The sequence below is a fragment of the Macaca thibetana genome, chromosome 9 (assembly GCF_024542745.1).
Source record: "Macaca thibetana thibetana isolate TM-01 chromosome 9, ASM2454274v1, whole genome shotgun sequence".
NCBI classification, from domain to species: Eukaryota; Metazoa; Chordata; class Mammalia; order Primates; family Cercopithecidae; genus Macaca; species Macaca thibetana.
Window position 1 is genome coordinate 44275352 of NC_065586.1, and position 25892 is coordinate 44301243.

General features: G+C 45.1%; 1 protein-coding gene across 9 annotated transcripts in view; it reads right to left on the reverse strand.

The window, feature by feature from the left end:
- Positions 1 to 25892, reverse strand: part of WDFY4 (WDFY family member 4) — a 295757-nt gene that overhangs the window by 146963 nt on the left and 122902 nt on the right. For 8 of the 9 annotated variants that reach the window (XM_050805477.1, XM_050805483.1, XM_050805485.1 and 5 more), the window contains 11 exons: positions 23684 to 23889; positions 22885 to 23054; positions 20472 to 20597; positions 16826 to 16990; positions 13797 to 14000; positions 13058 to 13172; positions 11701 to 11858; positions 7322 to 7560; positions 5294 to 5412; positions 3282 to 3467; positions 1453 to 1589 (listed from right to left, as the gene is read on the reverse strand). In XM_050805477.1, coding sequence (XP_050661434.1) covers positions 1453 to 1589; positions 3282 to 3467; positions 5294 to 5412; positions 7322 to 7560; positions 11701 to 11858; positions 13058 to 13172; positions 13797 to 14000; positions 16826 to 16990; positions 20472 to 20597; positions 22885 to 23054; positions 23684 to 23889 — 1825 coding nt within the window. The remainder of the gene's footprint in view (positions 1 to 1452; positions 1590 to 3281; positions 3468 to 5293; positions 5413 to 7321; positions 7561 to 11700; positions 11859 to 13057; positions 13173 to 13796; positions 14001 to 16825; positions 16991 to 20471; positions 20598 to 22884; positions 23055 to 23683; positions 23890 to 25892) is intronic. The other variant, XM_050805484.1, reaches the window with a different exon arrangement.

Below are 25892 nucleotides of genomic sequence, written 5' to 3' on the forward strand. Positions count from 1 at the left end.
CAGTGAGTCTATCAATGAACTTACCAAACAGTGCCTTTAACAAGTCAATTTCCTTAGAATAGAGCCTGAATAAGACGTGTGCTTTGCCCTTAGTTCTTAGCATCAGGTAGCTGGTCAGCCAGCCATTCATTTCTGGACTTCCCTTCTATGTCTGGACTCTTTCCAGGCCCTGAAGCCTGTGATTCCCAAAGGCTGGAAAAAGAAAGCCCTTTTCCTCATCTGCCTGGGCACTTACAGGCAGTTACAGATTATGAGCTGGTGGGATTTGGGCTCCACCTCATTTCCCAAAGTTCATGGGCCAAGAGCTGGGATTATGTTAATGTGTCTGTCAGCTGTCTACTTTAACTTCCCGGGGAACTTTCCTGGGTTCCCACAGTTATTTATCCCACTGGGGAGTTAAATAAACTGCTCAAAGTCTCCTGACCCTACAGCCATGTTTAGCAACAACCACAGTCCACCTCTGAAGAAGTCAGTGCCCCTGGCATTATAATATATCACTGGTATTAGAATATATCACAGATCATGCATTTCTAAAAGAGCCTCAGCAACACTTCCAGTCCCACATGTTCCTGCAGAACCTCATCACTCCCCCATGAGAAGGTGGAGTCTATTTCCCTTCCCTTGAACTTGGCAGAATTTTTTGCCCATCTTGTTGGAGGTGACACTGCATAGCTCCTGAAGCTAGGTCATAAAAGGTAATGCAGTTTCTGCCTGGTGAGCTCTCTCTCTCCATTATCCTTTGAAACCCTGCTACCATGCTGTAAGGAAGCCCAGTTCACATGAGGAGGCCATGTGTAGGTGTTCCAGCCAATAGCCCCTGTTAAGATCTCAGACTAAAGCCAGCAGCAACCACCAGATATATGAGTAACTCAGCCTTCCAATGATCCCAGCTGAGGCCCCAGATACTAAGGGGCAGAGATAACCTGTTCCCCTACCCACTGTACTCCAAATACCTTACAACAATGTTCCTGATCTCACACACACACACATAAACACACACACACACACACACACACACACCTTGTTGGAGCCAATGAGTTTTAGGAAGACTTGTTTTGCAGTTTTGAGAAATTGATCAGAAAACCCCAACAGGTCTGCCCCACACAGTAAAGAGGGCCCACCCAACACAGTCAAAGTGGCCCATCCCTGTGTCTCCTGGCAATGAAGTGAATGTTTCTGTCCACCTCTGCTGGGCTTACACCCCTAGCTGCTGCTGAGTGGTTGGCTAGTGCCCTCTGAATATGTCTGACTCCAGTTGAGAATGGGAACAAGGAGCCAGCCTAATACAGCCTAAACCTGGCCTCAACTGGGGAGCTACATGCATACCCTCAAATGCTCACAAGGACATGGAGTTAGATCATGTCTAGTAACAGGCAGCGGAGAGGAGATACGACTTGTGGGGTTTGAAGCAAATGCCTGATACTTTTCTAAGGAAAAGGGGTCTGGGCTCACCTCTGTCTTGCACTCAGGGTCCTTGGCCTGCCGCCCGGGCATCAGCTTCATGGCTGAGGACAGGCTTCCGCTCCACAAAGTGACTTTGCTGTGGTGTGCAACATTTGAACGACTTGCCAGTGACTTCTTCTCAGATGCTGAGGGCAGGGAAGCAAAGAATGTCAGAGGTGAAGTGAGAGCACACACTATTTTTCATAGCTAGCTTGGCTTTCAAAGGGCCAACCAGGGGCATGAGCCCCCTGTGGTTGCCTCCAAAAACAGAAACAACCCAGGTTACAAGCTCACACTGCCGTCTTCTGACTTTCCTTTGGCTAAGAAACACTGTGGGCTTTGAGGTCACCAGACTTAACCTAAACTCCTAGCTCCACGGCTTGTTGACCCACAGTGAGATGGTGAGCAGGTTAACTAAAGTTGCTGAGCCTCAGTTTTCTCATCCTGTGAAACCGGGATAACAATATCTAAACTAATTGAGGCATCATGAAAATTATATAAGATATGTGTTTAAAGACCCTGGAACATGGAAAGTGTTCAATATAGGATTGTTAGCAAAAAGAGAGTCATTTGTAAGCTTTACAGTTTTACTACTTTATTCCACTGTATGTGCATAGATATGTATATCCTATTTTATTTTACTCTTCTCTGAAATAGAATCTGACCATTTTGACTTTAAAAGTACATGAAAGTAGATAGGTATTGCTATTGTTTGAATGTGTGTTCCCTCCATAATTCATGTTGAAACGTAATCCCAATTGTGGTGGTACTAAGAAGTGGAACCTTTTGGGAGGTAATTAAAATATGAGGGTTCTACCCTCATGAATGAATTAGTGTCTTATAAAAGGGCTGAAGGGGACCATCCCAGGCCATTTTTGCCCTTCTGTCTGTTCCAACATGGGAGGACACAGCATTTCTCCCTTCCAAAGGATACACCAACAAGGTACCATCTTAGAAGCAGATGCCAGACATAGCCCTCTGCAGACATCAGATCTACTGGCACCTTGATCTTGAACTTCCCAGCCTCCAGAACTGAGCAAATAATTTTCTATTATTTGTAAATCACTCAGTCTGTGGTATTTTGTTATGGCAGCATAAAAGGACAAAACCAGGTATGTATATACACATCCGCCAGGACTAATTTAGAAAGCCAATTAGAAGGAGATTCTGGACCACTGGACAGTCTGGGACAATACACATGGAAATGACTAACTCCTGAATCACTGCAAATTTTGTGATTCTGGAAGATGTACAAGTATAGGAGGTGTAAGTTGAAAACAGTGATCACCTTGAAAACAAAATTAAAACTTCATTCTTGCAGCTGCATTGACTAATATGCAAAAATGTTGTTTATTAGTACCAAATATTAATATGGTAAAAATGTTGAGGTCACTAACAGAATGCAAGAGACATTAATATTTTGGGGATGAAAACTTTCACTTCATGAAGTGACAGGACATGAGGAACCTAAGCTCAAGGTAATTGCATGACTTAGTGAAAGGTTTGAAAGCTGGTAGGTGGATATCAGGGTAGGACATAGAACCTCAAGTTCCTGAGCCCAGGCCACAGCCTCCACATGGGCCTCTTCCTCTAAGAAATTGCTGGAATCTTCTTGCTTGGTTGGCCCCTCTGGCCTTGCTTTCACCTAAGGTGCCATGTGATATTCATTCTTTGTAAGGAAAGATACATAAGATTTCAATGATAGAAATCCTATCCACTTAAGGGATGAGATAGAGGGTCTAGGTGGAAAAGGCTCTGGGCCCTGAGTAGAACCTTGGGGGAATTTGGCTCTGTGAGACCCAGGAGTTCCCATTCCCTTGGGCCGAGTGGATAGAGACCTAAGTAATGCTGCCAGGCCTTGAGCATCGTCTCCTCCCAGAGCGGTGTGACCTCTTCAATCTTCACTTCCCTCTCTCCAGATTTCACAGAGAGATCGATCTTGAAGGCATCCTCCAGGGTCTGCTGCCTCTGTGCCACCAGCTGCTGCCAGAGAGTCTGCACTATCTTCTGGATGTTGTGTTGGACTAGCAGAGAGAGCACATGGCACACTCAGGATGGCCTCAGTGACCCTCCCAGAGAGGGCTGGAAGATGGTGTGTCATGAGTGGTTTTACCCACACCCTTCTCTCTTAAGGTCTTGAACATCACCCCAGCTTTGCAAGCTTCAGCCAGAAGCAATCAGTATGGAGAGCCACAAGCCTGACAACAACGCTACCAACACCCATGTAAGCTGGCCTTCCTCCACCTCCACCTGCCTGTCACCAATTTCTGCCTGCCTCACATGTCTAGGACTGGGAAATATCATTTATGAGTTCAGAGACCCCCACTCCCCACCCTGTAATTCTGTTGGATACCAGAGGAACACCTTGTGTGAGCTCTAGGTAGTCAAATAGCTCCACTCAAACAGCTCCTTCCAACCTTCCCTTACATGTTGACCACTCAGGGGAATGGACACCAAGCTCAAGGCTATCCTGTGGCTCAGAGCTCAGTAAACAACCAGTCCTCTTTCCTGGACCTTGCTTCTCACTACCCACCCATTTCAGTCCCCTGAAATTCTTCAGGTATAAGCAGATCTAACAAGCCAACTGTGTCTGCTGTGCCCCACATCTGTAATACCCTGAACCACGCCTAAATTTCTTCTGATCTTGGACCAATGAGTCCCGTCTCTGGACCAATGAGCCCCTGGAGACTGTTTCTCTCACCCTAAGGGAATGGACAGTGCCCAGCCCAGCTCTACCAGCCAAGTCCCAAAGTGTGTACATCCATGTTGTAATCAACACCATGTCCAATAAACTTTAAAGTCACGAGATTTTTGAGCTTGGCAGCTACCTGACAGAACACAGAGGCCCTGTGTGTACAATCTTTTATTTTTGAGATGAAGTTTCACTCTTGTTGCCTAGGCTGGAGTACAGTGGCGTGATCTTGGCTCACTGCAACCTCCGCCTCCCAGGTTCAAGTGATTCTTCTGCCTCAGCCTCCCACGTAGTTGGGATTGCAGGTGCCCACCACTATGCCCAGCTAATATTTTTGTATTTTTAGTAGTGACAAGGTTTCAGCATGTTGGCCAGGCTGGCTTGAACTCCTGACCTTAGGTAATCCACCTGCCTTGGCCTCCCAAAGTGCTGGGGTACATAAGCCACTGCACCTGGTTGTGTGTACAATCTTGTATCACAACATATCACCAGGTAAGTGGAACAGTCTGCAAACCAGACTGGCAGAAGGAGTGGCAGAGCTTCTGCTTCCTGGACCAAGGGAGAGCATAATCTCTCAAACACGTAGAACGGGCTGCTAGAAAAATAACCGCTAATCCCTTTGACTTGATTTGAGATTAGTAAATTCAAGAATAAACTCTATTAAGCAAAAAGTCTTATAGATAGTAATGGGTTTATTTAATCCCTTCTCATTTACTAGGGAATGAAGCTGAGCAGCAACTAGGTAATGACTTGAACTAAATTAGGTGAGATGGGGCATGACAGTTTTAATTTACAGTAGAGTATCCTGGGATTAAGCTTCTAGTCAAACCAAGTCCCACAGAGCTTTCTCTTCACCTATCCATCCATTCATTCCTTTCCATTTCATTTCTAATATACAAAGACCAATCCAGTATTACTTTCTACCAGCTTGCCTTGCTATATACTAATACATGATTACTCTGGGAATTCGTAAGTCTTCTGGCTTTTTGAAAATGTCCTTAATAGTATCTGCTTTCTTATTTTGGGAAGGACAAACTGAAGAATGCAACCCTAGCAGGTACCACTATCCAGTCACCACCTCTCTCTCTCTCTCTCTCTCTCTCTCTCTCACACACACACACACACACACACACACACACAATGACAAATAAAATGTACCATCACTCAAACTTGGCAAATCTTCTTTTTTTTCTTTCACATCTTCATTTGGGGAAAGGAAGACTTGATGATAAGTAGACATTCTAGGCTTGGGCTCCAATCCAAATCCTTCTGGGTAACTAGTGGATAAGAGATTTTTCACTAAATTCCCATAAACTCCAGTTTCCTTGAGACCATTCCATTGCTCTTTATTACAAATAATCATCCTCCAATAATTATCTATATCAATATGGAAAAAAACTTGTCTAATCAAATTAAAGCAAATGCTTTATAAGAAATTCCACAGCAGATATTTTAGAGTGGCATTCTGAATAATAGGAGAAACACCTTCTCCTTATGAGAAATCTTGTGAAATCCCACCTGTGCTGCCAGCAGGCCCCCTCTGCCTGCTTCTGGTTCCCCACCATCAGAACTAGTCATTTCTTTCAGTGCATTCCCAAAGCATTAAACCCTGCCTTTGTTTGGCATTGATTTCATCCTGCCTGGAGTGGGGCCAGGGTTGGCTTCATGGGCGTGCAACCTGTGCAATTACACAGGGCCCTGCACTAAGAAGAACCCTTTTTGGGGCTCTGCTGTCATCATCTTGAAATTTTGGGTATTTTTGGACACAAGCCTCGCATTTTAATTTTGCTGGAGGCCTCACATATGATGTAGCCAGTTCTAAGTGGGGACACAGTGGTTTATACATTAGGTTTCCCATGAACCATGTGCTCTGGGGGTCCCCATTGTGTTAATGTCCACGTGGCCATTATGACACAAACCAAATAGACGCTCAGTAAATGTTCATGGATTGAACTGAAAATGACAAACATGGAAAGGAAAATAACCTGACATATGAGAATGCCCATTTTTGAAATTTCTAGAATAAAGTGAATCTTGCTAAACAGAGGGAACTAAGGAAGGTATCATCTCAAGCACATAATTCAGTTGTCATTCTGCTCCTCTTTACCTATGCTTCCAGGATGGATGAGGCCTAACTCCTGAAACAGGAAGAAAAAAAAAGAAAAAGAAAAAGAAAGAAAAAGAAAAACCTCCCCAAATTAAACCACATACTGAAAATGGATTATTTTCTTTCATTCAAACACAAGTGCCTCCTCTGGGCTAGGAGGGTTCCCCAAGGCTTCCCAGAGAGTTTTATGAGAAGTCAATGCTAGTGCTTTGTACTGTTCAGTGGTCAGCACTACAGGACATGGAGGACTGTTTTTTTTTTTTTTTAAGTGATCAAACATAATTTTTGTTAGGATGACTATAATGAAGGAAAAGGACAAGAGTGAAGTGTGACATCCCATAGTCCTCTCTCCCTCTACACTCTCAAGCTCTAGTCATAAGACATCATATTCACAAGACATCATATTCACAGGCAGCAGGATGCTGAGATGCTGGAGAATGTGGTTCATGCACGCTGACACAGAGAGAGAGAGAGATGGGAAGTATGTTCACTTTCCGTCTCTCTCTCTGTGTCAGTGTGCATGAACTACATTCAGTTTTGGAAATCTGATGTATTTCCAAACTTGGGCTTCAAGAAAAGGACTTAAATAAGTTTAATTTAATAGCTTTTTAACTAGCATTTTTATGGATGTCATTTTGTGTCATATATTGCATGCATATGTAATTTTTTTCCTGAAAGCAAAATTATTCCTGCATTGCACAATACATTATATTTTTGCATTCTAAGATTGTAATTATCAAATGATAATGTTTCTAGAATCTGGCTACATCATAAAATCAATGTGTACATCTAATGTTGGCATTTTCTGCCTCAAAAATTAAATCAATGAGGTACCTTACAATCTTAGAATTGTAGAAATAGGGTAAATTATTATTTCATGATGATTCTAGCTGCTGTCACATGGACAAGTTTGGGGATTACTTACCATGTTATCAAACATTTCACAAAATATGGAAGACCAGATAAACAAAAGGATGATATCATTTATACAGACCTCAGTCCTCAATCAAGCTTCCCTCTAAATCTCTCCTTTCTGCATGGACCACCAGCAGGCAAGGAAACAAGTGGGCAGCTCTTACCTTCTCTCATTGAGTAGCAAAAGGCAATGCATGAGACACAGGAGGAAGCTGACGTTGGAATTGTAGGTGGCAAAGACAACATCCCAGTGCTCCTGCAGAAAGCCCAGGATGCTGAGAAGGCTGAGGCATTCAGAGAGGGACTGCTGGGGCTTGGATAGGCAATAAAGAATGACTTTATTTAAACTGCTGTATAAAGTGCTGAGGACAGTGTCCCTTTGAGAAGAGGCAGTCTCAATGACCTGTGTCATTAAAAAAAAAACACACATACACATACTTGTGAGTGCTTTGCAATTTTAGTTACAGATCCAGTTTACCACAAAAATAATATAATCAAAAAGTGACATGGCTTATTGCCCAAAGTAATTTATAGATTCAATGCTATTCCCATTCAGCTACCATTGATATGCTTCACAGAATTAGAAGAAACGATTTTAAAATTCATATGGAGCCAAAAAAGAGCTCATATAGCCAAGACAATCCAAAGCAAAAAGAAGAAAGCTGGAGGCCTCAAGCTACCTGACTTCAAAGTATACTACAAGGCTGCAGTAACCAAACAGTTGTACTGTTTTTGTACAGAACTGGTACAAAAACAGACACATAAACCAATAGAACAGAATAGAGAACTCAGAAACAAGACCACATGTCTACAACCATCTGATCTTTGACAAACCTGACAAAAACAAGCAATGGGGAAAGAATTCCCTATTTAATAAATGGTGCTGGGAGAACTGGCTAGACATATGCAGAAAATTGAAACTGGACCCCTTCCTTATACCTTACATGAAAATTAACTCAAGATGGATTAAAGACTTAAATGTAAAACCCAAAACTATAAAACTTCTAGAAGAAAATCTAGGCAACACCATTCAGGACATAGGCACGGGCAAAGATTTCATGACGAAGTCAAAAGCAGTTGCAACAAAAACAAAAATTCACGATGAGATCTAGTTAAACTAAAGAGCTTCTGCACAATAAAATAAACTATCATCAGAGCAAACAGGCAATCTATAGAGTGGGAGAAAATTTTTGCAATCTATCCATATGTCAAAGGTCTAATATACAGAATCTACAACGAAATTAACAATTTTATAAGAAAAAAACAAACAACCCCGTTAATAAATGGGCAAAGGACATGAACAGACACTTCTCCAAAGAAGACATTCTTGTGGCCAAAAAATATATGAAAAAAAAAATGCAACATCACTCATCATTAGAGAAATGCAAATCAAAACCACAATGAGATACTATCTCATGCCAGTCAGAATGGCAATTATTAAAAAGTCAAGAAACAACAGATGGGGTGAAGTTGCAGAGCAATAGGAACACTTTTACGCTGTTGGGAACGTAAATTTGTTCAACCATCATGGAAGGCAGTGTGGTGACTCCTTAAAGATCTAGAACTAGAAACACCATTTGACCCAGCAATCCCATTACTGGTATATATCCAAAGGAATATAAATTATTATGCTACAAAGATACATGCACACGTATGTTCCTTGCAGCACTATTCACAATAGCAAAGACATGGAATCAACCCAAATGTCCATCAATAATAGACTGGATAAAGAAAATATGGTACATATATACCATGGGATACTATGAGCCATAAAAACGAATGAGCTCATGTCCTTAGAAGGGACATGGATGGAGATGGAAGCCATTATCCTCAGCAAACTAACACAAGAACAAAAAACTAAATAACACACGTTCTTACTTGTAAGTGTGAGCTGAACAATGAGAACACATGGACACAGGGAGAGGAACAACACACACTGGGGCCTGTCAGTGGGTGGGGTGGGGGAGGGAGAGCATTAAGAAAAATAGCTAATTCATGCTGGGCTTAATACCTAGGTGATGGGTTGACAGGTGCAGCAAACCACCACAGCACACATTTACCTATGTAACAAACCTGCACATTCTGCAATGTACCCTGGAACTTGAAATAAAAATAAAAGTGACATGGCTGGGTATGGTGGCTCACATCTGTACTGCTAGTACTTTAGGAGGCCAAGATAAGAAGATCTCTTGAGGACAGGTGTTCAAGACCAGCCTGGGCAGCAACATAGTAAGACCCTATCTTTCCAAAAAGTTAAAAAAAAAAATTTATCCAGGCAAGGTAGTACATGTCTATAGTCCTAGCTACTCAGGAGGCTGAGATGGGAGGATTGCTTGAGCCCAGGATTTCGAGGCTGAGGAGAACTAGGATCCTGCCACTGCACTCCGACCTGGATGACAGGGCAGGACCTTGTCTCTTAAAAAAAAAAATTGACATGACCTGAAATTCAAATAGGACTAGTTTCTTCTACTTTCAGGTGTTTATTTAAGGAAATGATCAATCAAGGCTATGCAGAATTTGGGTGAAAAGTTGTGTTAAAAAAGGTTGAAAGTTTGTTGTAGTCATATTACAGAAAATAGATTTGGTGACCCAAGATTTCTGAAACACTGGTAACAAGATTGACATTCAATGTATGAGAACATGCTATTAGTAGTATCTAATTTAAAAAATAGTCATGTGTCATTATTAATAGTTATCATAGAATTCTTACAGTATTCCAGGTATTATGCTAAGCATTTTGCATAGATTTGCACATACTGCCTGTTTGTCATAAAAACACCATAGATGCTAAGTTACCCCACTGTAGGGATAAGAAGCTAAGGGTCAGAGAGGCTGGGTGGTTTAGCAAGGGTCAAACATACACTGGACACTTGAGCCATGCTCTTAACCATCATATCATCTACTGGAGATGGAGTCCAGAAGATTTTAGTTCAAAAGAAACTTAGAGGGAGAAGCAGAAGACCCTGATTTGTAGCCTTAGCATGGACTAGTCCATACGTCTCCAAACATTTGTCTGGCTTCCATGAAAAGAATCTATAATACAAAGAGTATGCACAAAGTTTTTCAGTCCGATAGAAAATGAATTTGTTATAGGCTACTCCCTTAGAATTTCACGGGTAACGCAATGTTTCTACTCATGAAGTGAAGGTCTGTGTAAACCTGTTGGGGTTTGGGATTCATTTCTTTATCATGGTCCTCTCCTGCTCCTCAGATGGGTCTCGAACTGAGGTTAAGAGGGGCAGACATCACAGACAGCCAGCAGGAGAGGAGGCCGGTGGATATGTGGGGAGCTGAGCCCTCGGGCCCGGTCCCCCTGAAGGCACCATGGCCCCCACTGGCACCTATGTTTGGAATACTAGCTGGGAGTCCATGCTTTAGCCATAGGGAGCTCAGCAACTTCTTTCCATTTACAACACAACTTGCCAGGAATCTGATTTTAACCCTCACAGAGCTGACAAGGGCAGGGCTATTTCTCCTCTCTTGGAGTTGTTCCTTAAGAAGCCTTTGAATTCAAGTCTTTCCAGGTTTACCTGGACCTGCTCATCAGACAAGTGAAGATGACTCTAGAAACTGTGCAGAGGCCCCGTCCTGGGGTCTGTGGGTGACTCTGCAGTCAGACGGGTGCTGGGAGCCAATTTCACTCTCTATGAGATGTGAAGAGGAAGGAGAGTAGTCCTCCTAGTTCTGCTGCAGAGAGCATACCCAGGACTGCTGGCAGGAGCTGCTGGAGGTAGATCCCAGCTTGATAAGAGAAAGTTCTTTCTAAGAATCACAGACGTCCCCCTGGGTGGGACAACCTGAACTTTAGTGGGTTCCCCATCACAGGGAGGGTTTGAGCAAAGGTTGTATGGAGGCTTGTCAGGAAGTCTCCAGCTTGTAATGGGGCTGAGATCTAAAAAAAATGGTCTCTTTTGATGCTAGAATTTTGAGATTGTACAATTCTCTCTGTGTGTATATGCGTGCACATACACACACCTACATTCAATAGTGGCCCTACAGGCATGCATTTGTACAGGTAGGTATGTGGTTATACCTGTTTATCTGGAAAAAAAAAAAGGGGGCACAGGCAAGAATAAAAAGACAAGGTTAAAATAGATGCCTGTCTCCACTGCAGGAAGGCACAAATACAACAGACAGAGTTAGTACTAAGGAAGAAAATAAAATAGGTCTTGCGGAGACAAAGGCCTTTGTGGCCCTTTCTTAGTTGAGGAGGAATAACAACAATTAAGGTTGAACCAACAATCCCAATACAAACGCAAAGGGAAGGAAGCAGGTTTTAGGAGTTTACAGAGCTCAGGTGCAAGTGCAGGGAGCTGAGGCTTCCAGTCCCTGGGACTGGGCTCAGGTGGCCTGAGGTAAGAACCCTGCAGGACTTGCAGTAGTCTCCAGGTACTACCTGGGCCTAAAGGGCCTCCCACTTCCTCCCACCTGGCTCAGATTCTACTCCAGGGAGGGAGGGCAGATCCAGTGGGACCAACTGGACAACAGCCAGGAGCACATCATTCAGATCCACATGGACACCTGGTCAGTGAACAGCTCTTACCACCATGATGTGCTCCAGGATGAAGAGGAGGATATGCCTGGGGTCTGCTGAGAACATCCCACTGTACAGCTTCTCCACCAGCTTCTGGGTGAAGCAGGAGATGTTGGCAAGTGAAGGGGCAGCAGCAGCTTCTGCACTTGGCTGAGGCTCTTTGCTGTCTGTGGAGTGAGGGGACAGGTGGAGGTGAGAGTCTAAATGGACTTCTCTCCATGACAGTCTCCAAGCCCCTTGTGGTGACCAACTGCATCTTATTTACCTCCGTTTACCCCATGGCTCCAAAGATGGAGTCTTGTACTGAGGAGGTGCCCAATACACACACATTTAATCAAAGTGAACAGATCTTGAGTAATCTGGTCAGTGACATAAACCAAGTGGTGAGAAAGCAAGCAAGGGGAAGCATTTCTTCCTGTGGCATTTTGGAGGAGGACGGGGAAGAATGTGCTGCCTGAGACAAATGAGCAGGCATCATGATGACCAGGGGCCCTGCTGCTACACTGGGCAGAGGATAAAGCCATACTGTCAATATCCGTTTATGCTCACCAGCACAGCAGGCACTGTGCTCAGCCATGTGTGTGATGATCTTAGCTAACCCCTAGCACAACCCTGTGAGTTCACCACGACTGTCGTCCTCACTCACGGGTCCAGACACCTGACTAGAGTCGCATAACTGTCCAGTGGCAGAGCCAAGTCCAGAACTGGGGTTGCCAAAACCACAATTCACCACCCTGCTACTCTCCTGCATTCCAGTCTCTCCATGAGAAAGATCATGAAGTCAGGGCTTCTGAGTGGGAGGCAAGGAGAAGTCCAGGGGAGAACTCATGTTCCTAGGGATTCCTGTGGCTTGGGAACCACAGAAAAGGCTTTTGTTTAGGCTTGTCGAAAAGGTACAGCTGTCCTGGAACCAAGTTTTTTGAATGAAACTTCAATTTTAAGCTCTGAAGGGGCATGGCAGCGTCTTCATCCAGGTTCATTGTTTAAGAAACATCAACTGTGCTCCTATCCTGTACCCAGGCAGGATGCTGAGCACGGAAGGTTAAACTCCGGTATCTTGGCTTCCATTATGGGAAGAGGCTGCATTTCTACTGAGGCTATAGGAGAGCCAATTTTTGCTCAGGGGACAAGAGGGCTTTCTGTCTGTAAGTGGCATGGACAAGGGTGTCATGGAAAGTAGCAAGTACCCCTCCACTGGGCCCCAAGGCAGGAGCCAGGGAGTTATTGTTGATGATGCCTGGAGGGAGTGATGCCAGGGGGAGGCAGCATCCCACAGCTAGGGTCAGCTCCCGGCCAGCATGCTGGTTTCCCCTCCGCTGTCAGCAGCCTCATGTCATGAATGGGGAGGACTAGTTGCCCCACTCACCTCTGAGCATCGCTGCGTCACCTCTACTTGTCATGTGGAATATTTCCATAGCAGAAAGCAGGATCTTGGACTGGAAGTCTCGCTTCTGTTGGCTGGTGGCGTGGTCTGGAGAAGCCTGGAAGCACAGCCCGGGACTGAGACAACAACCACAGGGCCATCGTGTCCACCCAGTGCCCACCACCTCCCTAGCCTGGCTGGGGCATTTAGGCCACATCTGCCACCAGTGTGGGCTGCTTACAATTGCCCCTTCTCTGGGGGACCACCCTCTGTGACCAGGCTGCCTCGTCCAGGAAGCAACGCCCATTTCCGAGGGTAAGGAGGCAAGTCGGGGGAGCCCACAGCCCACGGCTACCTGTCAGGTGCTGCAGGTCGGGCCAGCCCTGAGAGGCAGAGAGCAACCCAGAACCCCCGTTGGGCCAGGCTCCAGCTGGGACCACCTCTGGGCTAGCTTCACCTCCTGCCCCTCTGTCTCTCTCCCCGCTTCTCCTGAGAACACCCCCTCCAACCCACTGGCCAATAACTCACTTACACAAAACTTCCACCTCTGGCTCTGCTTCTAGGGACCCTGCGCTCACTCCTCTATCACCTGTTGCTCTTTTGGGGCCCATGGTTCACAGATTCCCCTTCACTCGCTGTGGCCCCCAGGCCCTCTGTCTCCCTGGGTGCATCCTGCCCTTGCAGTGCCTGTATCCCAGCAGCCTCCACAGCACAGAGCCCAACGTCACCTTTTCCAACCCACCTCCAAGAGCACCTCCAGGGGCAGCCACTGCTTGGGGCTGGGGGCTCCAAGCAGAAGCTCCCTCAAGAGGAGCTGCGAGAACTCCCTTAGCTGCCTCCGGGCGGGATGTGTCTCGGTGGGAGCCTGGAGACCCTCCACTGTGCTGTCGCCTTCAGCTGCAGCCTCAGGACTGCTGGTGTTCCGGGTGGACTCAGTTCCAGCCTCCTCAAAGACAAGAGAACCCCAACATGAGTGGCCTGCCCTGCCTCAAGCTCTTTCCCACCAACCTGTGCCATGTGCGTGGCAGGATTATTATCATGCCCAGTGACATGTATGGAAATTGAGGCTCTGCACAGGAAAGCGATTTGCCCAGGGTCCAGCTGCTCATAAGGTGGCCTGCTGCAGTTTGAGAACATGAGATGCCAAGTGTTGTGCAAACAAGCTAAACCATAGAGTCAGAGAGGCCTGCAGTGTTCATGATGAACTCCGGAATGTGCCAGGAGCAAGCTGCTTCACATCTCCAAGCCACAGCTCCCCATCGGTTAAATAGAGACAATAAAAACCATCTGACACCGGATCTGGGAGAATGGCATGAGAGAATAACGAACGTGGCAATGCCCAGCCCCTGGTAGACAATCAGAGAGAGTCAGTGCCCATCTTGTGATGGGGAGCTCACCTCTACTTCCTGCCCAGTCTGCTGATGCCCACAGACAGGCTCCCCAGGCAAGAACGGTGGAGAAGTGGGACTACAAAGAGTTCTTTCCTCTAATTCCTGAAGTGCTTTGGCATCCACTCCTTTGTTTTATATTTATAAAATGTTGGGAGATCAGTAAGACAGGGGTCATTACCCCAGATACGTCCAGGAGGACACAAAGATGCTGGAGGCCGAATGACACGCCCAAGGACACGCGGCCAGGGACTCCTGACTCCCAGCCCATGAACTTCTCCTGCGCATTCATCTGTTAGCACCTCCCTTTGCTCATTCATAAAATTAATGCGGCCATTCTTAATTAAGCCATAAAATGAATTTAATGGCACCTAGGGAGGTAGTGACTGCATTAATTAGCTCCGTGTGGCCTTGATTGGAAAGATGCCATATAAATTCACAGCAAATCCAAGCCTTTGGCCACCAGCCTTCTGCATGAAGAGGGTCTGGTATGTTTTCTATACAACAAAAGCCTTGGCACAGCTGACTTGGAGCTGCAAAAGGCAAAGATGGCTGGGAGGTGCACCTTGGAATTAGAGCCAGAAGCCTCAAGGCAAAAGCCTGACCTCGCCTGCGGTCAGCTGGGGATGTGACTCTGGGCCAGACCCTCCCCTGGGCAGGAACTGCTGACCATGGGGAGCAGGAGCCCTGGGTCAGAGTATGCACCTGGGCTGCTGGCGGGGGCACTCGGCTGGAACCCCAACTCAGCAGATGGTGACCCTGACCCTTGGGCATGGGGGCTGAGCTGGGTATCTGCATAGAGAATGTTAGGCCTCTGGACCCCTGCAGAAAACCCGCCCAGGGAAGTGTCAAGGGGCAGCCTGTAGGCTCGCCCTTGCTCCCTCCCTGGCCAGGCTGCCTGCACCTCTGGCTGCGGGTCCTATCCCCCTCTCTCCTACAACCAGCGCTGCATTCCTTCACTACTGTTTGCTTTGTTTTTTATCTTACTTTTTAGTAAGTTACTTGATATACACTCATAAAACTATTTCAAAATTATGTTATCTTTTTATGAAACTTCTGGTCTTTATATTTAGTCTTTTTATTAAAACCAATTACTTTTAAAGTTTATTTGGCCATTTAATTTTATTTTAAACTGACTGTAATGAAAAGGACAAGGCTTTAGGGTAAGAGTGAGATTTAAACCCTGGCTCTGTCACTTGTTAATCGCATGATGTTCAGTACATTTCACTCTTCCAGTCAATCTGGGAGATGGGTTTTGTGACCCTCAGTAAGCCTGGAGGAAACTGGTGAGCACTGCTTTGCCTCTCTGAATCTCAGCTTTCCCTCTCAGACACCACCTTCATCAGGTGGCAGTTCAGGTTCTCTAAAGCACCGGTTTCAGGAGATGGAGGCTGTCGCCATGGGTATGCTTCTGGAAAAGGTTAGCTAAGAGAGCATGTTGCTCATTCATTTGGGCATTTAGCAAATGTTTATGGAGCAACCACTCCAGGCCCGGCATTGCACTTGACATGGATTATAAACCCTCCTATGTAGCATTGTTCACCTTTCAAATATGCTCCTTTAGCTACAGTTGGCAACTTGCAGGAAGACACAGTTAGCTTGCTTGCCCTCACTGGGTCTTCACTTCCTAATCCACCAGAGTGGAGGTGGTTGTGTGAATTTCTGCCCTTCCTTCTTCCATACCTGACCTTCTTCTTTAGTCCTCACCTGCTTCTCGCCTCTCAGCTCCCAGGAGCTCTTAGCTTACCTGTGTCCCACATGGCCCTGACTCAGCCAACCCTTGACCTGCTGGGCCTAGCTGGAGCCCCCAAACTCACATGTCTTCCCATAGCTCCTTCTCTAACCACCAGAGCATAAGACTCAAGACTTCATCCTTAAATCAGGCTCTGCCCTCCCCTTGACTTGCCTGGCTCTAAGTTGGGCCTCTGCAAACCCACTGCCTAGAAGGGCACACAAGTCATGGCCCAGGGGACTGCAAGTGGGACGAGGGTCCCGAGAGCAAAAGTTCTTGCAGGATGCCCTCCCAGGACTGCCCTCCCCCATATGGTGCACAGTAGCAGGCTTCCTGGAATGAGATTCACTGTCTCCCCTTGTCAGTGCCTGTGTATGGCACAGAGAATGGACTTTATCTGCCATTAGACTTCTCGTTACTGAGATTCTTAACAGCTCAAAAAAAGTATTGAATCTCAGAGCTGAAAATGACCTCGAGGTGTATCTCACCCAAAAAAGGAAGATTACCCAAGCTGCTTATTCAATGTTCCCCTCAAGTTGCCTTAAAATGTATTTTAATTTTAGGGGGGTGGGGAGGGATTTTGCCCTTTGCCCTTGAAGGATAATGATGCTTACACCTGCTCTCTCTGGGTAGGGCAGCAACATGTCCTACCTTTTGGGCTCCCAGGGGGAAGGTGGCTATGGCCAAGGTCTGGAGGAACTCCGGGGCTCGCCACGCCGGGTCCTGGGGGTAGGTGCGGTGCACGAGGCTGAGGAACTGCAGCACGCTGGTTGGGAACGTCTGTGCCCAGGCGCCATCCTCAGAACCTGCCAGGGGCTGAGGCACACTTGGTGAGAGGTGGTGCAGGGCAGCATGATGGGGGCTGCCTCCCTAACCAGAGGAGCTGAGGTCTAGGGAGAAGACTCCTTCCTGAGACTTTCAACAAGACACATTAAGACTTCAGATCAGCACCAGACACTAACGTTAATTGTGGAAGGGTTTAAAATGTGCAGATGTTGTAAAGGCTTCATACACATGCCTCTTCTCACCCCCGCAACAACCCTCTGAAGTAGGTTCTATGTTTACCTCTAGCCTTTTTCTCTTATCTTTTAAGTTCCTGCGTTTTATTTTTGATACTTGTCTACTGTATTGGGTATATGATGCTTTCCTGACACAGATCTTGATTGTACCAAATTCACTAAGTAACTTTGTTATTGCTGTATATACATACATGTTATATCCTAGAAGGCTGAGTCTTGTTTTTCACCAAGTCTAAAATTCACATCTTTAATATAGAAATTTAACCTTTTTATGTTTGCTGTTAAGATGTACATATTTGGTCTTATATCTTTACTTCTCTCAGCATATTACATATTTTCTTTGTTTTAAATGCTTGCATGTGATTCCTTTTGTTTACTTTATTTTGAATAACATTACTTGATTAAATAGGTAACAGATTCCTTATGCTCCATACAGAAAATATACATCTTTTCAGACACTCCTAAATTAATTGCTCATTAGGCCTACAATAAAACCATGAATAAATTTCTCAAAGATGAAAAATATACAGATCACATGATCTCAGCAGGGCAAAAACATAATTAGAAATAGAGAACAAAATTTTACAACCCAAAAATCTCCACCACATGGACATTAACAAATGTGAATCAAATAGATCTTTAAAATTGCAATCACAGAAATTCCCGAACATAACAAAAAATGAAGATGCCAAAATCAAAATCTTAGAAATTGACAGAAATAAAATCAGGAGACTGATAAATGTACCCAAGAGCTGGTTATTTATTTAAGTCCACAAGCCTTCAACTCCTAAGTCACAAGAGAGGCCGAGAAGGAGAGAGCAGGACACAAACTGAGAATACGAAGGGAGAAACAATCACACAGAAAATGACATGAGTTATAGGAGACCATTTGTGCAAATTAAATGAATGGGAAATTATTTTAAAATATCAGTTAACTAAACTAGGTCAAGAAGACATTTAAAAGCCTAAACAAGCCAATAATAATGGGACAAATTTAGGTCCAGGCAATTTCATAGGAACAATTAAAATAAGACAAAAATCATGGATTTAACATCTCGCTGAATACAAAGAAAGAAGTCTTTTTTATATAATATTAGCATAATACTGATGTAAAAACCTGAAAAATATATAACAAAAAGTAAACTGCAGGCTAATATCATTTATAAGGATGCATGAAATCATAAAGAAAATACAAACAGAGGCTAGGCATGGTGGCTCACGCCTGTAATCCCAGCACTTTGGGAGGCTGAGGTGGGTGGATCATGAGGTCAGGAGTTCAAGACCAGCCTGACCAACAGGGTGAAACCTCGTCTCTACTAAAAATACAAAAATTAGCCAGGCGTGGTGGTGGTGCATGCCTGTAATCCCAGCTACTCAGGAGGCTGAGGCAGGAGAATCGTTTGAACCCAGGAGGCAGAGGTTGCAGTGAGCCAAGATAGTGCCACTGCACTCCAGTCAGAGCGACAGTGAGACTCCGTCAAAAAAAAAAGAAAGAAAATACAAACAGAATAAAGACAGAGTGACTAAATGAGGTCTTCACAAGAATGCAAAGAAATCTATTGATGTAATTCATCATAGGAAACTGGCTACAAGAAAAAAAAAGCATAGGATGATCGAATTGTGTACTAAAAGGGTATCTAATAATAGCAATAAAAACACTTCTGAGCCTGGCCAACATGATGAAATCCCGTCTCTACAAAAATACAAAAATTAGCTGGGCATGGTGGTTCACGCCTGTGGTCTCCGCTACTCGGGTGGCTGAAGTGGGAGGATCATTTGAGCCTGAGAAGCGGAGGCTACAGTGAGCTGAAATCACACCACTGCACTCCAGCCTGGGCAACAGAGCAACACCCTGTCTCAAAAAAGAAAAAAAAAACTTGTTTCAAAAAGGGCAAAAAGTGGGATCTCTACTTTTTCAGCATAATCCCACACACCCAGAAAAACTGGCAAAAGACATAATCAGGCAATTGACAGCAAAATAGAGAGAGAGGAAAATAAATAAAGATAACTAATAAACATATGAAAAATGGTTTCAACCTCACTAATAATAAATGCAAAAGAACTCAACTATGAAGCCATCATCAGTTTGGCCATGATGTTGAGGCTGTGAGGATGGGGCTGAGCCTTCTGTACAAGATGAGTTAGATATTAACTGGTGGGATGTGTGTGTATAATGACTAATTCAATCTTTCTGAGAAGCACATCCAAAAGAAAATGCATGAAGGCACATTTTGACCTGCTATACCACATCCCAGAATACACACTAAGGAGGTCATCAAGATAGAAAGAAAGATAATTTGTTTAAGCAAGTTCATTACGAAGAACACTCTGTAAAACAACATAAATTTCTATTACAAATACAAATGATCTCCATTTTTTTAAATTTTATTTGCCTGAGAAGAGGTCCACAAATACTGAGGAAAAAAGGCAAAAGGGTTGCATGTGGTCTCATCCTCTGTGAGGATATGGTTGAATCTTGGAGAAGCGTCTGGAAAGATTCCACCAAATTCACAGTGCTCATTTTTGGGTGGATGTATGTCAGGTGGGTGTTGTTTACTTTCTGTTTTTCCCTTTTGTTTACTTTCTGTTTTTCCCTTTTGTTTAAATGTTAAAGGTAATCATGTATCATTTTACAAAAGCAGTAAGTTTCCCCATACAATTAAGCCTCCAATTGCCTTTGGTGCCTACAGGATGAGGTCAGAATTTTTCCGCCTCTTCTGGAAACCCTTCCTGACCTGGCTCACCATTAATTATTCCTGTTCACAAGTCACATGGCCTCCACCCCATGTCTAAAATAACTCTTCTGCTCACCACCCACCTCTACTGGACCTTGAAGGCTCAAATTAAAAGCTTCTCACTCCAGAAGCCTCTCCATGCCCTGCCTGCAGCTGGCGGCCATCTGCCTTCACTAAGTCAGGTCCCTTCCCCAAGTCACTCATGAGCAAGGAGATGGACTCATTGAGAGGAAAGGCCCCTCCTCCTGCTAAGAAATGTTCCCTTTGACTGAAAGCAATAAATCTCCCAATGAAGAACCCCAATGCTTAAACAAATGATAAACAGGTATCACCTGCAAGAGCACATAAAGCTCAGAGACCTATAGGCTGGGTTTCCAGTTGTGCCCCTGAGTCACCTCTAGGAACCTACCTCACCTCTTCTACAGGATCTAGCTAATTACTGGCATTAGTGGGAAGATGGTAGGAGAAAAGTCAAGGTGACCCTTCCAAACTGGTCTTCCCATCAGAACCTCCTTGGGGCAGCATGTGGGGAATGGGTCTCACCTGGCTCATGGTGGCTTTCAGCATTTCCAGGAGCAGCAAGGCACCTTCTGTGCACAGCCCAGCCTGGAGGACTTCTTCCTGGTGGTGCCTCTGCAGGAGCCACTGAAGCATGGCATCAAGGCTGTCCTGGAAGAGGAGGCAGGGGCTGTAAGCAGACCTACTGCTACTCACCAAGAGAACCAGCTTTGCAGCCAGTTCACATGTTTCCAGGGGGGTCCCCAGTGGGAAAAGCAAAAGAGCACAGTAGCAGCCTAGGTGGTTGATCCATAGGAATAATTTCACCCCACTAGATGGTGCATAAGGGAAAAAGCACCTCTAAGAAAGTGCTGAAGACCTCCTAGAGACTGGCATCTAGTTCAGTTATTTTGGTGTGACATCATAAGTCAGCATGCTAATCAACTTTAATTAACTTTTATAAATTAGATTATATACGTTGTATAAAGAATTCAAAGGTTTCAGGGGAAACTTCGGCATGTAGAGGTTTAGAGAGATTCTAAACCCAGGGTTTAGAATCAGGATGGCCTGACTCTGACTTTTTAATAGCTGAGCTCAGGCAAGCTATTGAGCTTCTTGGCAGTTCAGTTTCCTTCTCTGTGAAATGAGAATTACATTATCTACCCCATGGGATTGTTTAAATATCAAGCAAAATAAAATATGTAAAACATCTATCACAGGTTCCAACACTTAGCAGACATCTGTTTCCTGAGACATGTTAGCGAAATAAAAACTCAGGGTCTCAATGACCTTAGTAAAGCATATTAAAAACTTTATTTTGAAGTGTAATCTATAATGCCATTAGCATATGTCAAGATTTAGATTTGTCAACTATAAAGATATTCAAAAGGAGTAGATTTTTTAACCTGCTCTTTGCAAAGCCACGCCCCTCCCATATTTCAATTCAGTTCAGTTCAACTCAACTCGATTAAGACCAAGAAACAGTTTCCAAGCTGGCTATTTGTCAGGTTCCAGGAAGTTGAGTGAAAGGTGGGCCCGCTCTTTAGGGGCTCAGTTTCTAAGAAGGCAGGCACACATTTGTGTTGGTGCCACCCATATAGGGTAAACTACACTGAGGCACAAAGGAGGAAATGGTCTCCTCTCTCTGGGGGTCTAAGTAGGAAGTAGCATCTAAGCTGAGTGCTAAGGGAGGACACTCTCCCCAGGCAGACGATGGTGGGAAAGAGGAGTGAGTAAGGGCAGCAGTGCGGGTGAGCACAGAGCAGCTGGTCTTACTGGAGATGATTTAGGAGAGTCACAGCTGAGGGCAGGTGAATTGCAGCTGGGTTGGAAAGCTACATCAGGCAGTCAGAGATGAGGGAGCTTGGTGCCAGCTATGAAGTCTGACCCTGATGCTGCAGGTGTGAAAGTCACCTGAATTTAGTGCAAGGGAGAAGGTGCATACAGTGAGTACAGAGTCTTCTTTGGAGAAATGTGGCCAAGGAAGGACAGGAAAGTGACCAATAGGCAGCAGTTGGTCAGGAGTGTTATCAAGGGGCAGCCTCTGGTTTTAGGTGGGATGCAGCTGAGCATAATTATGGCTTATGAGGAACGGATTGATAGAAAAGGAAAAACTGAAAATACAAAAGGAAGAAAGGGGTCCGGGTGTGGTGGCTCACACCTGTAATCCCAGCTCTTTGGGAGGCCAAGGTGGGTGGATCACCTGAGGTCAGGAGTTCGAGACCAGCCTGGCCAACTTGGCAAAACTACATCTCTACTAAAAACACAAAAATTTACCAGGCAAGGTGGTGGGTGCCTGTAATCCCAGCTACTTGGGAAGCTGAGGCAAGAGAATCGCTTGAATCCAGAAGGCAGAGGTTGCAGTGAACCGAGATCACACCAATGCGCTTTCCCAAGGTGACACAGTGAGACTCTGTCTCAAAAAACAAAAAAAAAAGGAAGGAAGGAAGGAAGGAAGGAAGGAAGGAAGGAAGGAAGGAAGGGAGGGAGGGAGGGAGGGAGGGAGGGAAACTATGGGGTGAGGTCACCCAAGGAAGAAGCTGAAGGAATCCATGACCAGCCTTGAAAAGTCTCCCTGTCCTAGCAACAGGGGCAAGAAGGTGATGACCTAAGTGGGTGGTTGAGGATCAGGGGCTGGGGTGCTGGGGCAGGGCCACCCCAGCATCATGTCATTCCCCTAGCTGTGCCCAAAAGGAAGGTTTTAAAATAGAACTGATCCAAATCAGAGGCTTGCTGGGAGGAAGGATGGGAGCAGAGGCCGAGGAAGTCAAGGGCCTGGAAGGAAAGCATTTGAAGGGCTGTACAAGGGTGTGGGCTGCTAGGGAGGGAAGCAGGCCAGCACCCCATCTGAGCTGGAAGAAGCAGAGGGAGGTAAGTGCAGAGGGTCTTGGCAACCGGCCTTAGTCATGTGGAATCAGAAAACCAAGTGTGTCACTCCGTGGGTGCTCTGAACACCTACTTTGGGCCCGTCCGTCAGCTCTGTGAGTGGCGTCTGCAAGAAGAAGGTGGACACGATGAGGTAGACCTCTGGAATGTGGACGTGGTGGGCCAGAAAGTCATTCAGGACACGGAACCCAGGAAGCAGGCATGGGCTCTGCTCAGGCAGTGGCGGGTGGCTCTTCAGGTTGTCTATTGATTAGGCAAACAGGGCACAAAAGTCAGCTGAGAACAGCTGCTGGTCAAGGTGGGGCCTGGATACACAAGGGAACACCTGGCCACCCACCCATCCCATAGAAATGCTGGATGATAAAATATATTCACACACAGATGTGAGCAAGAAAGCGTTCAACAGTAATTCCCTTCCCTGTTCCTGACATGCTCATTCACTCACTCAAAAACATACTTGCTGCCCACCATGTAGGAGGCAACAGGGCAGCTTTGAATTAGGCAACAAGCATGTAGGGTTTCAACCAAATATACAGAATTCCAGGCACTCATGAAGCTTGTATTGTAGTGACAGGGACAGACATTAAGCAATTAAATACTCAAATACTTATGAATTTTGTTAAGCACTACAGAGAAAAATAATAAGGGCAGAGATCATATAACAGAGGTGCCCAATTCAGGGAGACCCCTCATCTCCCGGAGGAAGTGGCATTTGAACTGAGATCTGAGGATGAGCCCTTGGAGTCAGGGCTCAAGGTGATCCTGCTGCACAGAGCTGTGATGGCCTCAAATGAGAAGGGGCCTGTCTTGGTCCTCATACACATCCCAGGACTAGGTGGTGCCCCACTTCCTGGTGACAGTCACATGCTCACCCATTACAATGTCCACGCCCTCAGTGCTGTGTTCTACCCAGGATCCTGCACATAGGCCATCTCTAAACCGTGTGCGGAGGGAGGGGCTTGCCAGAAAGTGCAGCAGCAGCTTCAATGCCAGCACAGTGGTGCTGGCATGCAGGTGGCCCTGGAGAAGCAGCAGGAACCAGTCGGGCCCCAGTTTCAGAAACATCTCTTCCTTTGACCTGGGGGATTAATAAATGCAATCAATGATCTCTCAGTCCATGAGCGAGTGACATGTCCAGAAAATATGAAATGTCCAGCCTTACAAGTCACCAAGGAGAGGCAAGTTAAGGTTAACATCACTTATTATTTATTATATTTAAAAAGAATGGTAAAATGAAATGCTGGCAAGACTGTTGTGCAAGTGAAGCATTTGTCTATTAATGGTTGCAGTGTAAGTTGGCCACAGCATTTTGAAGCAATTGGAAACTGTATTAATATATGTAAAAATGTGCATGCCCCTTAATAGCCCTACATAACTACTATTCATACTTACACAGTAGATGACTAGCCACCCATCTAATTTAATTACCATCAATGTAGTCACATAAAACACATAATGAATATTCATCTCCCTTTTTAGACACACTGGTCAAAATTTACCTAAATGGAATAGTCCAATATTTGTGCATTTTTTATCAGTTTTAGCACAATAAAACCCCATGATTAACTGTCACTTTCAAAAATTATGAGTCTGGAGAATACAGACTTGCTGATGGGAACTGGATGAAACAGGAGGGCAGGGAGATGGGTGGCCAATCCAGCAAAGACAATGGACTCAGCGAAGGACCAAGACTTCTGGGAGCCAGTGAAGGCTCCACCTGTGTTCTCAGCTGACACACTAGGCATAGTGAGAATCTGGCTGGTATCCACTGAAATGAGTACTGGACTAGGAGTGAAGAGAAGAGACTGTCCTCTTTTCTAGCCCTGCCTCTGATGTTTAGCAACTGGATGACTTTGGCAGAGCTCTTGATGTGCTCTGATCATTTTCCTCAGTGATTATGATGATTATGATGGTGATGATGTTGATGGTGGTGGTGGTAATGGTGATTAATGTTGTGGTGATGGTGGTGGCAATGGTGATGATGTTGATGGTGGTGGTGGTGACAGTGATGATGTTGCTGATGGTGGTGGTGATGTTGATGATGGTGGTGATGATGTTGATGGTGGTGGTGGTGATAGTGATTAATGTGGTGATGGTGATGATGTTGATGGTGGTGGTGATGATGATGATGATAGTGGTAGTGGTAGTGACAGTGATAATGTTGATGATGGTGGTGATGATGTTGATGGTGGTCGTGGTGACAGTGGTGATGATGATGGTGGTGCTGATGATGGTGGTGCTGATGTTGATGGTGGTGATGATGTTGATGGTGGTGGTGGTGATTAATGTTGTGGTGATGATGGTGATGATGGTAGTGGTGATGGTGGTGATGGTGATGATGAAGGAGATGGCCATAATAGCAGTTAGTTTACAGAGAATTTACAGTATTCCAGGCACCGTTCTCAGGATTATCTATGTATTAATTCATTTCATCCTCACTATAGTCATCTATTGAAAGTATTAGGTCAATGCAAAAATATTGGTGGTTTTTGGCATTAAAAGTAATGGAAAAAACACAATTACATTTTCACCAACATAATACATTTTTTATTGTCATGCAGATGAGTAGAGAGAGGCATACAGAGCTTAAGTAGCCTCCCCTGGGTCCCTGGGGACAGGGCTAGGATTCAAATCCAGAAGGTATAGACGCCAGAGCCCAACTGTTAGGCACTGCACTACATTCCCTTTCAAAAAGATGGAAAAGAAAGAGGCTGGACTATCTCATTTCCAAGGCATCTTCCAGTTCTACTGTGTTTTGATTCTAAGAAAGAAAAGACTTGTAGGCTGGTAAATTATTAAACACTATTTATAAAGCTGCTTTACTGAGGGATAACTCTTTACCCCCAACCCCAGATGCACATACACACTAGGCTGAGCAAGGATCCGGGCTGACTTGCTCAGCACTGCATCCTAGGAGCTCAGAACAGTGTCTGGCATGCAGTAGATGTTCAACAAATTAGGTGTCAAATGAATGACTCCAAGGTTGGAGGTAAAGCAGGCAGGCAGTGGGGAGAGTTAATGGAATCAGCTTTATGATCACACATGATTTTAGAAGTTAATTGAAGGTAGATACTTCTTTTT